At 38.2% G+C, this 15,539-nt stretch overlaps 2 protein-coding genes across 2 annotated transcripts; one reads left to right on the top strand and one right to left on the bottom strand.

Annotated features, from left to right (window-relative positions):
• Positions 1 to 500: 500 nt before the first annotated feature.
• tektl1 (tektin like 1) lies at positions 501 to 3,604 on the top strand. The gene is made up of 8 exons (XM_056757125.1): positions 501 to 829; positions 980 to 1,255; positions 1,375 to 1,479; positions 1,554 to 1,710; positions 1,820 to 1,986; positions 2,101 to 2,196; positions 2,751 to 2,864; positions 3,417 to 3,604. The coding sequence occupies exons 1-8, from the start codon at positions 545 to 547 to the stop codon at positions 3,600 to 3,602; spliced, it is 1,386 nt and encodes a 461-aa protein (XP_056613103.1). The 5' UTR covers positions 501 to 544; the 3' UTR covers positions 3,603 to 3,604.
• A 452-nt stretch (positions 3,605 to 4,056) lies between these two features.
• Positions 4,057 to 14,329, bottom strand: LOC130428178 (rho guanine nucleotide exchange factor 28-like). Its single transcript, XM_056756038.1, has 27 exons — positions 14,297 to 14,329; positions 13,855 to 13,984; positions 13,473 to 13,757; positions 12,888 to 13,056; positions 12,557 to 12,758; positions 12,023 to 12,095; positions 10,887 to 10,987; positions 10,696 to 10,801; positions 10,568 to 10,613; positions 10,307 to 10,445; positions 9,979 to 10,093; positions 9,546 to 9,609; positions 9,334 to 9,428; positions 8,979 to 9,107; positions 8,571 to 8,821; positions 8,343 to 8,468; positions 8,145 to 8,262; positions 7,790 to 8,044; positions 7,543 to 7,619; positions 7,232 to 7,413; positions 7,080 to 7,147; positions 6,737 to 6,904; positions 6,575 to 6,667; positions 4,970 to 5,079; positions 4,831 to 4,878; positions 4,645 to 4,749; positions 4,057 to 4,383 (listed from the first exon to the last, which is right to left on the bottom strand). Exons 1-27 carry the CDS (start codon positions 14,327 to 14,329, stop codon positions 4,057 to 4,059), a joined length of 3,615 nt encoding a protein of 1,204 aa, XP_056612016.1.
• Positions 14,330 to 15,539: the final 1,210 nt, after the last annotated feature.

The following is a 15,539-nucleotide window of genomic DNA, read 5'->3' as shown; positions in this document are numbered from 1 at the left end:
TCTTTTGTAAAGCGCATTTTATCAAAGTGTGTTTTCTGGGGTTTGAACCCACAACGTTTGCGCAATGATCTGCGAGCTGAACTATACAGGACTGCTTCTATTAAATTGTCCACACTCCTTATTGCAGCATGCAGGTCTTGAATGTTTCTCACTTTAAACAGAAATATTTTTATAATATCAATCAATATCAGTTTGGATATTTTATTAAAGCTTCTTTTTTTTTTTTTTAAATGACTTAACAGATTTCATATGTCTGTTATCATCCAAACCAGAATTGAGTAAATCGGATAGGCCTACTCTGTTGCACATGATCTCTTTTCGTCCTGTAACTGAATCTCCACTGATCTGGTTGCAGTTTGAATGGACCTGAACGAAGGACCTCCTTTAGACGCTCATCAATTAGCGCGTATCGCGTTACCCAATCAGAGCCCGGTGCGCGTCTCTCGAGGAACTGTTGCTTTGGAGACAGCGCAACACTTTTAAACCCAAACACTTTTAAGTTAGTCGCATTTCTCCAGTGAGTGGACGGTTCTTGCGTTTGAATATGATGATCCTGAGCCAGTCCGCTCCTCCTGCTGCGGTTATCGGATCAAAAGGCTGGAGAGACGCGACGGTCCGCTCGATCCTGCGCGCGAAAGATGTCGTGCGCAAAACTCACGTCGGCCAACTTGAATCGTCTACACGCACAATCAGGCACAGTCTTGGGATGTTTCCCTACAGATCTCCACAGTCGAACGCTTACAGTGGGCACTATGGCGTTGAAAAGGAGCACGATGAGAGTGAACTGGAAAAGAAAGATCACACCCGAAGAAACCCCACTGGAACTATGGTAAAGTAATACAGAGTTCTCACATTTTATCCAAAATTATTGTATGCAAGATTAATAGGCCTATGTATACATTAACATATATTTAAACGATCTATATATGCATCAGGGTTGCTCCAAGAAAAAACTTCTCTTAATTTTATTTTAATAAAGTTTACATCTGGACATGTCAGCGGTCCCTTTCCCCCGCCGGCCTTGCGCGAGCAGAGCGCAGTGGTCAGCACGGGCATGGCGGGCGACTACATGCGGGGTGTGAGAGAGGTGGAGGGTCACCTTCGCAAACAGGCGGCAAGGGTGACCCAGGAGGGCACCAGGCTGGAGCACCAAAGGGAACGACTGGAGAAGTTACTGCGTGGTGTGAGGAAAGCTTTACAGGTCAACCAGCAAAGTTCAAATGACAGGACGTTTCGACCAGCCACCTCAGAGACTGTGAGTAGATATTTGTAGGCTATAATCTAAAAAGTTTTATGATCTAAACAAGGAATTAAAGCTCAGAATAAATGTATTGCAAGAATTCTTCGTATTGACCGGTTCCATGTTTTGTCAAGAAACGAGATGGAGCAGACGGGCTTCTGCAGTGTGAACGAAGGGAATTAAATGTACTGAAACAGGAACTGGAGACCACGTTGAGAAAGACCTTGACTCAACAGCAGGTCTTCTTTGATATTGTTATTGAAATTCTGAATGAAACTAAATGAATTGTAATTATAAAATGTTTTTTTTTCAGGCTTTGGCTGAGAGCAGTAGGCAGCTGTTGGATTGTGCCTTTGAAAGGTCCAGAGTAACGGAGCTGCTTCCCCAGCACGGTTCACTTTCAGCAGGTGTGATCACCCACACCTCTCCTCTCTCGCTGAAACCTGACCCTGCTGGACCGTTTACTCCAGGTACACCATATGAAGAACATTTCGTATGTCTGTAACCCATTAACCCCAAAACGAACAGTTTCATGACCTGGCTAAGTGACTTTTAATAGTTCCTCTCGTTCTGTTTAAGAATGTAAACAGGCTTTGGATTGTTCAGCATCAGTACTGCGTGAATCTCAGCAACTCAGAGAATACACGACACAACTCATGACTCGTGTCATCAGAAAACAAACGGCTCTCCACCAATCAACCAGTGACGCTCTGCTGAAGAAAATTACTGAAACTGTTAACCTGGAGGTGTGAGAAAAGAACTAAAGCTTGTCTCAAACTTTATGAAAGACATTTTGATGCATGGGTAATTTGTCTCGGTAACCTTGTATGTACATGCATTCCTCTCTTATTAATCATCAGCAACATCTCACACTATGCTCGGCTGCCACGAGACAGGCCATTTACCGCAAACAGAGACAGATGCAGTGTGCCAGATACAGTCTTAGCAAAGCACTGGTATGTTTAATTTAGAGCCAATTTATTACCAAAGTAACATTAAAGTGTGAATATATTGTAGTGATTACAAAGCATATAGTGTTCCCGTTCCAGCATGTTTAGAGGGATAGTTCACCCTAAAAATAAAAATTCTGTCATCATTTACTCACTCTCGAGTTTTTAAGTTTCTTTGTTTCGATGAACACAGAGAAAGATATTCGAAACAATGCTTGTAACAAAACATTTCTTGGCCACCATTGACTAGTAGGAGAAATGACAATGGTAGTCAAAAGTGCCCCAGAACGGTTTGCTTTATTGCTGTTTGCCCTAAAAAAAGATTTTTTTCTACTATGCCAGTCAATGGTGGCCAAGAACTGTAAGGTTACAAGCATTCTTTCTCTGAGTCTATCAGAACAAAAAAAATTAAACAGATTTGAAACTTGATGGTGAGTAAATGAAGACAGAATTTTCATTTTTGGGCAAACTGTTCATATATTTTGTGCGGTTTGTAGAAATGACGCTAGATTTCTTGTTGTTTAATCCATATGCTTTTGTATTTCTCATATATTTTGTAGGGCCCAGTTTGCAGCGCTGATCTGTTTTGTCGTGAAAGGTTAAGCAGGCCCATGACTCAGATATACGGTCGGCATTCAACCATTGGCCTGCCAGAGTCTGACCTGCTCACACAGGTGTACACATCTGATGGCATTCATATTATTCCTCAGACATCAAAAACCCTCATAGCTTTTGTCTTTTCATGTTGCTTTTCTGGATTATTTTGATTAATTCTTATGTCATAATTTACTCACCTTTGTGCGGTTCCAAATCTGTGTAAAATTTCTTTGGTTTGATGAACACTGAGAAAGATATTTGGAAGAACATTTATAACAGATTGGTTATTTATATATTGGTTTAAATTGTCCTACTATGGGAGTCAATGGAAGGCCAGATCTGTTTGGTTATAAGCATTCTTCCAAATATTCCATAACAAATACATTTTCCTCAAATGTGAGTAAATGATGACAGAATTTTTATTTTGGGGTGAAGTATCCCTTAAAGCACAATTTAAGAACAAGCCACTCGTCTGATACAGTTGTTTATAATTTAATCATGTGTACTGCAAATATTACAACATGCTTTTAGATAATGATTATAGATAACGATGCAGAATGTAAGTTAGTATTAGTAGCGTAAATTAATCACGTCGGACTGGTTAACACACATTTCTTTTTATCCCTCAGGGCAGTTTTATGCTTCAGAGGCATATTAAATCTTCACATAAAGAGCTTGCAGAGCTGCAGAGTGCCCACCGGCTTCTTGAGGACGACCGGTACGGAAAGCATGCCGCAGTCAGCGTGGATTCTGCTGTCGCCAGGCTGCGGCGCAGACTTCCACGTCCTCCATCTGTCCGACCTTCGACCAGCTAAAACTCCATCCACAGCAAATAGATAACAAAGATGGTGCTTTGGTTCTCAAACATGGTTATCTAGACATTCTACAGAGTTACCACGTGTTATCAAAATCATTGTGTTGTTTTTGTGTGTCGTTTGTAAATCAAATTTTAAGAAATATTCATGTGATGTGTGAATATGTTAAACATTTGTTAGCAAACAGAGTGACAATGTAAAAATACTTTTGTATGAGCACAGATGCTGTCATCAGTGATTCATCAGGTTAAAAATATATCAGTGTTCATTATTACAGAGAATCCAGAAATCCCACCACTTTGGAGAAAGAAAAGTGGCCTCAGAGGGTTTGATCTTCTTTGGGTCTACAACAAGTCTGGAACTGGGCCTCAAGTGATGTAGTCTTGGTTTAGGTCTTGTGAGAGTCTAGCATTGTTAACAATGAATAACATGACTGCAGACACATAATCACACATCATTTCTCCTGTGATGTAACAAACTTCCGATCTCTCTGGCGACCGTTTGAATTGTGTTGAATGTGTCTCAGCTGTGTCTCCAGACGCTTCCTGTCCTTCATCACTCTTTTCCCCTCTTCCCCCAATCTCCTCCTTTCCTCCTCCACCATCTTTTCCTCCTTTCTCAGATCTTCGGCCATCTTTTCAAACTCCATTAACTCCTCCTCATACTGCTCTCTTTCTTTCATGAGTATATTCATGAGTTCAGTGTGCTCCCTCTCTCTCCTCTCCAGTTCCTTCTGTCGCACGCCCGCGGTTCCAACCACTACACCCACGGTGGCCAAGCTCTGCAGAAATTCAGGAAGTGTTTTATGATCACCGGGTTAGAAAAGCTTGGACTTCAATAAAATGTACATATTAAGAAACTGTGCATTAATGTTTTTATGTGAAGATCTTCAAGACTAATGTTTAATTATGTGAATTTTTATCAGAATAAATAGAAGCAATAAGCAATTTCATTTTATTCTGAAATTAATTTAATTTAATTATTCTAATTAAATTATTATATTAAAAATGTGCCAACAGCTAACAGGAACATCCACACCCACCTTTCTGACATCATAATCACTGATAGGACTTGTGGGTAGAGCTTCTCCCTCCAGAAGAAGGAGTTTTTGAACTTCAAAGCAACTGTCCTGGATTATTATAGAAGCCTTCAAAAAATGATAATGGTTACATTTTGCAAACATACACAATCAGCTGATAATAACTGAATAATAAACAAAGATTACCACCTGTAGACTATATAGCATATGGATTAAGCTGTGAACACTCTCCGCTATCTTCGATTGACAGAGGAAAACAATAAACATTCAAGGTTATTTCCTAGCATGATATACAGAACACTAAATTCTTTGTGAATCTGTTACCAACCTTTGCATAAGTCTGGTGGGCGGGGCTTATTTGAGATATAGCGAGAGGCCCCACCCCTGATTCTACCAGAGCACATCTTCTGGCCTTACTAGGGATACTTGGTTTGATACCTTGTGAAAAAAGACAATACTTGTTATACTTCTGATTTTGTACTTTTGAACGAATGCACTCTTGTATCATTCTACACCCATATGATTTATAATGAATGAAACACATAGAATGAAACACAAAATTCATATTCAGAAACAAAAGATCTTGGGTAAAGAAATGTGGGTAACACTTTATAATAACTGCCCGCTATGAATCATTAGTTAAGCATCAGTACATAGTTAATTAATCATTTATGAAGCATTGGCCCCACATTAATAGACATTATTAAGCCGTTTATAAATACAGCTATAAATGCTTTGTTCTTGATTTATAAGCATGTATATAATATGCTTAGTAAGGATGAATTCATCATTTCTAAATTAAGGATTACATTACTTACAAACCAATTAGTTAGGAGTTGTCAGTGGTTCATGAGATCATTTAGAAAGTGTAAGTAAATGATTAATAAACTCTTTGAATGCACATCTTATTATTCTGACATATAGTAACAGTTACTTAACTTGTTAATAAATGCTTTTTTAACACACATTCCTGCTGTAATTCATGATTATTTAAGGTAGTTATAAAACATTTACTAGTTGTTAGATAACTATTTTTTGTGAGCTCATCTAAAGTGAGGACTATGTATGCCTTTTAAAGCATTTACAAATCAGAGTTGCATATCACTTCACAGTTATATTTTTTCTGGAGGTGTGCAGGAATTTTTTTTTTTCAGAAGTTTATTTTTCATTTTATATCAATTCATTTAATGTTAATTTATATGTTCGGTTGTACAATTTTAATTTTGCAGAGGTTTATTTTTTATTTTATATTAAATCGTTTTATATTCATTAATATGTACAGTTGTACAGTTTAATTTCTTTTGCATCTTGAAATAAATATTTCTATGTTCTGTATCCCTCTGTGTTGTGTTTTTCCTATTTCTGTTTAGAAGATAACTGATTCTTTAACTCTCATTTGTAAATGCTTTAAAAGGCATACATAGTCCTCACTTTAGATGAGGTCACAAAAATAGTTAATGACAACTAGTAAATGTTTTATAACTACCTTAATTAATCATGAATTACAGCAGGAATGTGTGTTAAAAAAGCATTTATTAACTAATTAAGTAACTGTTACTATATGTCAGAATAATAAGATGTATAAATGTGCATTGAAAGAGTTTAATAATCATTTACTTACACTTTCTAAATGATCTCATGAACCACTGACAACTCCTAACTAACTGGTTTGTAAGTAATGTAATCCTTAATTTAGAAATGATGAATTCATCCTTAATAAAGTATGAAAATTTGATTATTAAGCATATTATATACATGCTTATAAATCAAGAACAAAGCATTTATAGCTGTATTTATAAACTGCTTACTAATGTCTATTAATGTGGGGTCAATGCTTCATAAATGATTTATTAACTATGTACTGATGCTTAACTAATGATTCATATCGGGCAGTTATTATAAAGTGTTACCGAAATGTGAAGTGATCACTCACTGGTCACTGCGTCCTGGCCAAAGTTGTCATGGTTACCTGATGACCAAATGAATGGGAACAGCCAAGACAATAAAGTGTTGGCCAACTTCACCACTAGGAAAGAGAGAATGTGATGAGTACCGGTAGTCCATAACTGAATGTCTATTAAAGAAAGAATATTACCTTCTGCCTGCGCATCAGATAGCAGTGTGATACCCTGAGGAGTGTTTTCAGGGTGGGGCTGAACAAGCAGCCGACAGGTAGCCTGATTCCATCTACCAGTTCCTCTACAGATCCTTAACTTCTCTTCGATAACAGAGCACAGCTGCAAATCTAAAGAGAACAGTGCCTCTACATGCACACACACACAATCAATGGTTTGATATATAAAGTAGACAGCTGGATGGATGATGGACGGACAGACCAATAAATGGATGTATGTACTGTACGGACGGATAATGGTCTAATGAATATAGATACAGTATAGATGGATGATGGGTATATGGACTGAAGGATGGAATCATACCTAGTAATTTCTGTATTTTCTTGACCTTGATTTCCCCCTCTATCTTCTTGATCTGATCATCGGGTAGGCTGAAATAAAAGTACATGTTTCAAAAATGTATTTCAGAATACATAACTTATTTATTCTCTCTCATCATACACAGATTAATTCACCTCTCAGTTGCCTGTCTCAGCAGCGACATCCAGGTGTTTCGCTCCTCGCGGGTCTGTGTGTGTATCTCATACATCTCTGGTCCTGCAGAGCACTCGCTACTGATCAGAAATAATCCTCTCTCCTGATTGGCTATCTCTCTCACTATGAGTCTCTGTAGAGGCATCACAGATGGTTTCTGCTCCTAAAGGCACATGTTTTGTTTAACAATTTACATAACTGAATAGAAAAGGTTGACATTTTTATCCATCACACAGGTCATCACTTGCCCACACACAGAAATAAACAGGGTATAATGGTTTTTGATCCATACCAATGCAGCAAAGACAAACTTCTGTTCTTTCTCCTGGAGGAAAGCCAGAACATCGGTGAGGAGCAGACCGAGAACATCTAGAAAAGAGAGGAGACACTTGGAATGAATAAAAAAGACTTGTTCATTTGATTTTATGGATTGAGGGAAGAAGTGGTTAGAATTATGTCTGGCACGAATATTGATTGAGAACCAAAAATAAAATGAAACACATCTTTCTTAGATTAACATGACCTCCGACCCCACACACCTTTCAATCTGCCAGAGGTGGTCCTGCACGTGAGCACGGCCGAATGCATGAGACTACGGTGAGTTTTCTGCAGGTCTTGTTTACTGAAGAACTCGCCGTTCTTCATGCGAGTGCAGCTTTTATTGTCTAGGCGATTGATGATATCTTGTAGTTTCTTCGAACGCTCATATTCACCCACACGTCGCTCCACCTCCTCTATCACTCCGCGCAGGGCCTCTAATGCCATTGTTATATCATACTTCTCAGCGCTGCCATCTAGAGATACGGAAGTACAATACAAGTTTAGTTAATCAGGTATATCTCTGCATTTTATTTCGAATGTATTTGTAATGTAATTATTATGTTTGTATTTTGCCCTCTGTGTGTTGAAGCAGTCTCTCCAGCAGAACAGGATACTTTGTGATTCTCTGCGTGACAAGCAGTAGGAATTCTGGGATTTCACGTCGTTTGATGACAGAGTTAGTACTTTGCTGCTGTAAGGGTTACAAGTAATATTGTCAAATTTCCATTGATCAGACAAACAGACCAATCCTGCTACAATAAATCAACTTACTCTAAGGAACAACTGTAGTTTCCTGTTACTCTGTAGCAGCTGTTTATAAATCTTTAGTGCCTCCGGATGCTGACTGCAAAAATCACTATACAGCTCTATCATGTGAGAGCCATGCAAACCTGAGAACTGCACACACACTAAATAAATTTGAGGCATATTAACAGCTAAACTAGTTTGACTACGGTGTAGTGCGTGTCATTGATTTATATTAGTTAAACAGTTGTTTACCTGCTCCAATAGAACGTCTCCAATGCGTCGGATGATATAGTTCCTCTGGCTTTCTGGAAAAACAGAAGCCCACTGTCTTGTCTCCATAGAGATAAGAAAGTTTTTATGATGAGCTATGAGTTCATCCAGCCTTGGGAAAATCTGACCAATCACGTCCGGCTCCAGCTGCACTTCCTCTGACAAACCCCGCCTTAAAACGTCAGCCATGACAGAGAGAGTCTGGACGTGGTGAAATTCTGTCTGCTTCAGTTCTGCAAACCAATCACATGCAATCTTTAATCCAAACAAATAAAGAAATAGTAAAGGAAGATTTTTAGGGCTTATTTTTAGAGTATTTTGTATGACATCTCTTTCATATTTATTTGAAGCATCAACTATAACTGTTTGGGTCCGAAAGCCATGACTTACCATAAATGATTTCCTGTCTCTTGATGACCTCTTTGTCAAGTGTCATCCTGAATTCTGCATCCACCGCAGCACTCCAAGATTCAGCAGTGTAGTCAAATGATACGCGAGCAAAGGAATATTCAGAAGAATCTAACATAGAGATGATTCAACTTATCGAAATCTATCTTATTATATGTACACATTGGGTAGAAATCATAAACTAAATAAAAGAAACAAAAATCTGTCATATTTGCTACTTATATAATAAGAAATAACTTATTTTAGTATCAGCGGGAGGACATCATACAAGTTTGGAATGCCATGAGGGTAAAAAGAGATGACAGAGTTTTAATAAGCTATTTCTGGGTAAACGTACTGGAGGTGGGGCTTGTTCCAGATGAATGACCAATCAAAGACCAACTTTTCCGTAATGTTACATCATGGCCACACCCCTCACTGTTACTCCGCTTCCTGATGCAAAGAAACACATAAGATTATTAAAAATGTTAAAATTTGTGACATAAACAAATTGAATAATTGATCGATTTAAATAAAGTTAAATGAATAAATGAATTAAATTACACAGACCTGCGTGTCATAATGTTGTTGTCGTTGGTCAGGAACAGAGATGGAGAACTGTGACTGGATGAGCCTGGATGAGTTAGAAGAGCATCGCGTTAGCATCCTAAAACTTGTTCCATTATCAGATTAGTAGAATGTGATTGGGTTACTCACAGAGTAGCATTGAAGAGTCGGTGGTTTTCAGTGATGTGGGATTCTAGGTAAAGGAAATAAATGACATATTTAATTTTTATCCACTCTTGTGTGTTAACCTAAAGTGTGTTGTACAAACGCAATTACGAATACACATATCCACCTTTAAACACAAGGGAGCTGCATCTCTGCAGGTTGTATGCATAACCATGAAGCAGTCTAAACAGGAAATTACATCATTGTTATCTAGTTAAAGGCTGGAATGTAAAACAATGGCCATAATAGAAGGAAACACACACACACTTACATATACACTGCTGAAGTTGGTCATTTTCATCTTGCTCACACACCTCACAGATTGTATTAACAGGCTGCTGTGGGAAGCAGAGCTGATGCAGGGCGGAACCAACATCGGTATTGGCCTGTACACAGACGTACGGGATAAATCTTGTGTAAAGAGTTACATTTATCTACCGCCTGTCAATATGAGAGTCACTATGAAGATGCCCAAAACGGCACTATAACATAGTCCTGAGCATCACTGCCATACTTTGTGGATTGATTTAGTGATGACAATTTATTGCACCAGTTTATGTTACAATAGATTTCATTTTTATTTCATGAGCAGATCTTACCCTGTTTTTGATTTTGGTGTTGACCATACGGCTCCTTAGAAAGCTCAGCGTTCGACTCACTTTATATTTCTCTGTCTCGCTCTTGGATGGAGGGATGAATTGATCTCTCTCCTCCTCCTCTGACTTACTGCACTGCATTCTGGGCATATGAGCACTCATGTTTATTTTCAAAAAGCATACTGTATTCAATGCTGAGGTTTACCAAACAAAAAGTAACTTGATACAAAGTTACATGTGTGGTTATGACAAAGAGATTCATACCTTTCCATTTCGGCTAATGTTTCTTCATCATTGGAAGGGAATGGCTCTACGAACAAAACAATGAAAATTTTTGACCATAAATGGTAACAGAATGATGTCAACAACAAGTATAAAACACATTAACACACCGTCTTTCGGGCTGCAGATGGGCGATATGTCAGATGTTGGCGAGTCTGTTTCAGATGGCTCAGACTCTGAATCTGTCTCAGAATCTAAGGAAGCTTCAGAGTAGATCTGGAAAATATTCTATAGTTACTTCAGAGCAAAACAATTCAAGATGCAAAAAATATTTACTTAACCAGTTTAACCTATCATTCACCTGATCATCTGCAGCTTCCAGGGTCTTGATGCTCGTTGTTATGGTAACGCTGGAGCCAGTGAGGGAACTGCTTGTTGAGTCGGTGTAAGTTGTGTGTTCATCTAAAAAAATGTAATAATTGCAAAAATACGAAAACACAGACACACTGTGTCAGATTTTTTGGTCTCTATTTAGGTTTCACAACCGGGAACACTTTACAGAAGCTAAATACTAAATAACCGAATGCTTGCCTGTGACTTAAATAAATGTGTGGCTCTTTGTTATTTGAAGACTATATAGTATGTATAATATGAAAAATAACAGAAGCAGTACGTTAAAGGTCTGTTTAAGGTTACCTATTAGTGAATTAACAAGCTTTTTCATGCAGTCTGACTTCTTTACACTGCTAAACGTGCTGGCTTCTCAAGCTTAACATGGTCAACCTGTCAAAAAACAAGTCAGGTTTCGTACAGGTTTCAGGAAGTTTTTTTCGAACATGGATTCCCGTTTTGTAACAAGGGTTCTTAGTCCCTGATTGGACAAATATCCCGGAAAACCACGCCCACGCGTCAACCAGCGACTGAAAGAACACGCACGAGCGTGAAAGAAAGAGGACGCCCACACGTAAACCAGCACGCGCGAGAAAGAGCACGCCCATTCACGTCGCTTCACTTGGCTGACGGTGTTTGCTCACTGCAATTCGGATAAAACTGTGTGTGTTACCTCATCTTTAAAGATTTCGGATGATATACAGGTACGTTTGTATCTTTGATGATTAAACATGTTATATCTGTTTTCCCCACATTTGACCACTATTTTCTAAGGAAACTAACTACACTTACAATTGGCGTGTTCACGTCACTGTCGCTAAAAGGCGCGACATGCTAATTAGCATATTCATGCAGTAAACACGTAAATGCTTCCGTCACAGTTTAACGTTTTTACAATAGTAGTTGTTTAGTAGTGAGTAGTGTCAACGTTAAACTTCATAATTTATTTAATCTTGTCTTAAAACTTAAATAGGGGGAAAACTTCTGCATTTGCTTTGGAACTTCAGATAGCATGTATAAAAAATCACTTAATGTAGAAAAAAGTCATTTAATTAGAAATGCAATATGCAATTACAAATACAGTAGCACTAAAATATTCAATCATACCTGAACTATTGGAAAGAGAATCGGATGATAAAAGTTCCTCCTCTTCATCCAGAGAAGAACCGTTTATCCACACCTGAAGAGAGTGAAAAGATTCAACAAAATACTGAAGAAGTTCTATTCAAATGATGATGTGCAAAACATAATCTGAATTACTTCAGATCACCTACATTGTGAGGCAGAGAGGATGGCGATTCTTGAGATGTGTGTAAAAAAGAAAGAGAGCGTTAAATGAAGCTGACATCGCTGCTCAACATTTATTTTCATACGTCAACCTTTTGAATGCATTTGTTTCATGATCAAAGTGCAAACTATAACCTGTTATTGAAAACGGCTTCGTTTCAGGTCTTCGCTCTGTATTCCTGTTCAATTCTTTGATCTAATAGAATACAAATACAAAAAAACTAAAAATTCTTCTTCAAAGCAATCAGAACACATCACTGTTTCTTTTCCAAGCATATGTAAGAGGTGCTTTATTTAATTTCAAAGTTGATTCCAGATGTTTTACTGTTTTCTGTGATATGTGTGTTATCTAACCTTGTTTAGAAGTGCAGTGTCTCTTAGGAACTCTCGAAGAATCAGAATTGATGATTGTAAGGTTTGTGTTGTGACCGTGCACTCCGACACACACACAGACAGACACAGCATCCCAGAGGCGTGGCTAAACCTGAGGAGGTGGGATCTGCCCACCCGTACCTGAGATACACCTGCCAGGGGTGAAGCTAATGGATTTGGAGGGCTAAAAGAAAAGTATGGAAAAATTTTTTTCTAATATTTATCACAGACATTTGAGGTAAATATTATTAGAGCCATTCGTTAAAACGAGGATACATTAAAATGAATGATGATATAAAGAATGATACATTACTGCTGGAAGAGATTAATCAACGTGTGCTGATTGGTCTCTTGGGCCAGCTGTAGGGGTGTGTCCCCGTCCTGATTGGCCGAGGTGATAGCCATCAAGGCACCAGGCTGATTGAGAAGAAACTCGGAGACGGCCACAAAACCCAGCCGCACACACATGTGCAGTAGAGATTCTACACACACACACATTTACAAATAAGTAAATGTGCACAACATATACATTTTCCTTCTGACATATAGTTTATTTGATTATCTGTGAAACCCCTTGATTACAGAAGAACACTGGACATCCTCATTTGTGGTCACCACGGTGACATCTGATCCGATTACAACTCAGCATTTATAATTCCACTGCTCATCTCCGGACATTTGTGTCATCTGGATGTGATGCAGAAGCCGTGAAATCAGATTATGAACACACACACATTCACGCAACACACGGAAACAGGTGCAGCATGCACGTCATGCACACACATATACTTAAAATACATGACAAGCACACAGTACTACCTCCTACCCTGAAGAAACCTTTAAAATGCAAGTATTCCAAAAGTTTAAAATAACCACCAAATTAAACATTGCAGCACACCTTGTGCTGATTGGCCGAGGAGATTGTGCGGGGTGTGTAGATTAGCTAGGGCAAGCGTGACCCTTTCATCCATCTGTGCCCGCGCAGTGCTATCATTCAAACCGTATCGAGAAATTAAATCTCTATGTTCAGTGGTGCTGATGCAGTCGCTATGGGTTACCAGGTATTCAGCCAATTCCTGGGCGTCGTCCTCCACGTATGTTAAAAAAGTCATGCCCACACACGTTACCTCATCATCACTATATGTATACGCTCGCACACACACCGACTCTGATTTGTTATGACCTGTGCAGAAAGATCAAGACGCACAAGGAGCACCATTGTTTAACCACACACATACACATTAGTTTCAAAATGATGATAGAATTGACTTTTTTTGTACCTGGAGCGATGAAGTACAACATGGAGTGAACTCTAGTTTGTAAAACGTGTAGTAGAGTTGATCCCTCTAGAACCACAAATATCTCCTCCTCCTGAACCGAGGAGATCAGAGCAAAAACTTTTGCTTGGCCCTGAAACATGTACATAAGCACATTCACTCAGATATTTAAAAGACAAACATATGTGCTTCTGATTGTTTATATACAGTCAATTATATATAACCATATCCTAAAACATTTTTCTATTTTAATGATGTAAATGAAAACATTTGTTATTGCTGTTTATTTGGAATAGTTATATTTTAACCGCTTAACCATATTATGCACATTCATATTGATCACATTACAGAGTTGCACAGCACTTTAATTGTAGGAAGAGGATTTTCCTTCAGGTATTGTCATTCTAAATGATACAGGCGGAGATAAAGAAAAGGTTTCACTCACGTAAATAGGAACCTCTTTTCTGCTGAGCTTCATTGTTTAAAGCACAATTTCTAAAGTAATCAAGTAATAAGTAAAATTGTATGAATCAAAATAACTTATGCACTTATGAATGAAATGGTCTGCAAAAAAAAATCCAGATAAACTTAATTCTCGAACTCTGGCGCAAACTGAACACTGAAACACATACACAGAGAAAGAGAGAGAGAGAGAGAATGGGAGGAGTGAGGGAGGGAGAGCGAGGTTTGAAAGAACACAAATGTGATTTGAGATACAAAACAGAGACAAGATTACTGACAGAAGTAAAGAACAGGTGCAAACATTGTCTCATAGCATTAAAGGTTGCTAATATTCTTCCAAATATCTTTCTTTTTGTTCAACCTAACAACGAAATGTATACAGGGTTGGAACATGTATGGTGAGTAATTCATTTTTTTGGTAAACCAACCCTTTAAGGTTTCAACATAACTCATTTCAATCTGAACCTCTCTTTGAAATTGTAATGACACAGAAGAAAATGTGTAGAGAGGCAAACATTTGGGCAACCAAAATATTTCCTCATCTGGAAAGAAGTGTTAATATGAGGTTTTACTTGAGGTTGATATACATTCATGGATAAAAGGGTTGATTCATTGTATTTCCTTTATGAAAAGTCACCTCTATTTTATGCTTGAGTTTGCTTCAAATACAGCACATAGAGTACTTTATAGTTCGACGAATAGTACAGAACTTATGAATTCACAAAGAAAATGTGAGAATCCGGAACGAATGGTTGTCCACAAGAGGTCATAGCATACAAACAAAGCACTGTATAGCTTCCACCTACAGGAAGACATTAAAGCGCTCCGTCGGACTTGCCCACCAGAGGCCACTAGCAGGCAGATTGTGGTCAAGACAGTTGTGGTTAAATGTAAGTTGCAGTATAAATCTCTCGAGGTTCAATTTGCAGCCTTTACATTGTTTAGATAAGAACCAGTCTGATCGTGTTAGTCAAGGAAAACAAGTTCAGAGCAAAAGACCAAATCATCAAAATTGTTCATGTAAATGTACAACATACATGGAAATATACAACCTGCAAGAACACTTGTAAAAATAAATAAAGATTAAAGTAATTCAAATGTTTAACAGACCCAATTTGGTTAACATAGGACTGTGACAGTGCATGCTGGGACTGAAAGGAGTCTTTGAGATGTGAACTTTCCCCCACTTATCCAAACAACTCAGCCCCAGAAAAACCCACTGAAAA

This window comes from Triplophysa dalaica, chromosome 9, assembly GCF_015846415.1.
Source record: "Triplophysa dalaica isolate WHDGS20190420 chromosome 9, ASM1584641v1, whole genome shotgun sequence".
NCBI lineage: Eukaryota > Metazoa > Chordata > Actinopteri > Cypriniformes > Nemacheilidae > Triplophysa > Triplophysa dalaica.
The sequence above is the reverse complement of the archived record's forward strand: the minus strand, read 5'-3'. Positions and strand labels throughout refer to the sequence as shown.

Coding starts and splice junctions, on each gene's coding strand:
- LOC130428178 (XM_056756038.1), bottom strand. CDS start 14,329: ATGAAGCTCAGCAGAAAAGAGGTTCCTATTTAC. Junction 10,988..12,022: donor TTCTCTTTCCAATAGTTCAG/GTATGATTGAAT, acceptor ACATTTTTTTAG/ATGAACACACAACTTACACC. Junction 10,094..10,306: donor ACACCAAAATCAAAAACAGG/GTAAGATCTGCT, acceptor GTCTGTGTACAG/GCCAATACCGATGTTGGTTC.
- tektl1 (XM_056757125.1), top strand. CDS start 545: ATGATGATCCTGAGCCAGTCCGCTCCTCCTGCTGCGGTTATCGGATCA. Junction 1,256..1,374: donor GACCAGCCACCTCAGAGACT/GTGAGTAGATAT, acceptor TGTTTTGTCAAG/AAACGAGATGGAGCAGACGG. Junction 1,711..1,819: donor TGCTGGACCGTTTACTCCAG/GTACACCATATG, acceptor GTTCTGTTTAAG/AATGTAAACAGGCTTTGGAT.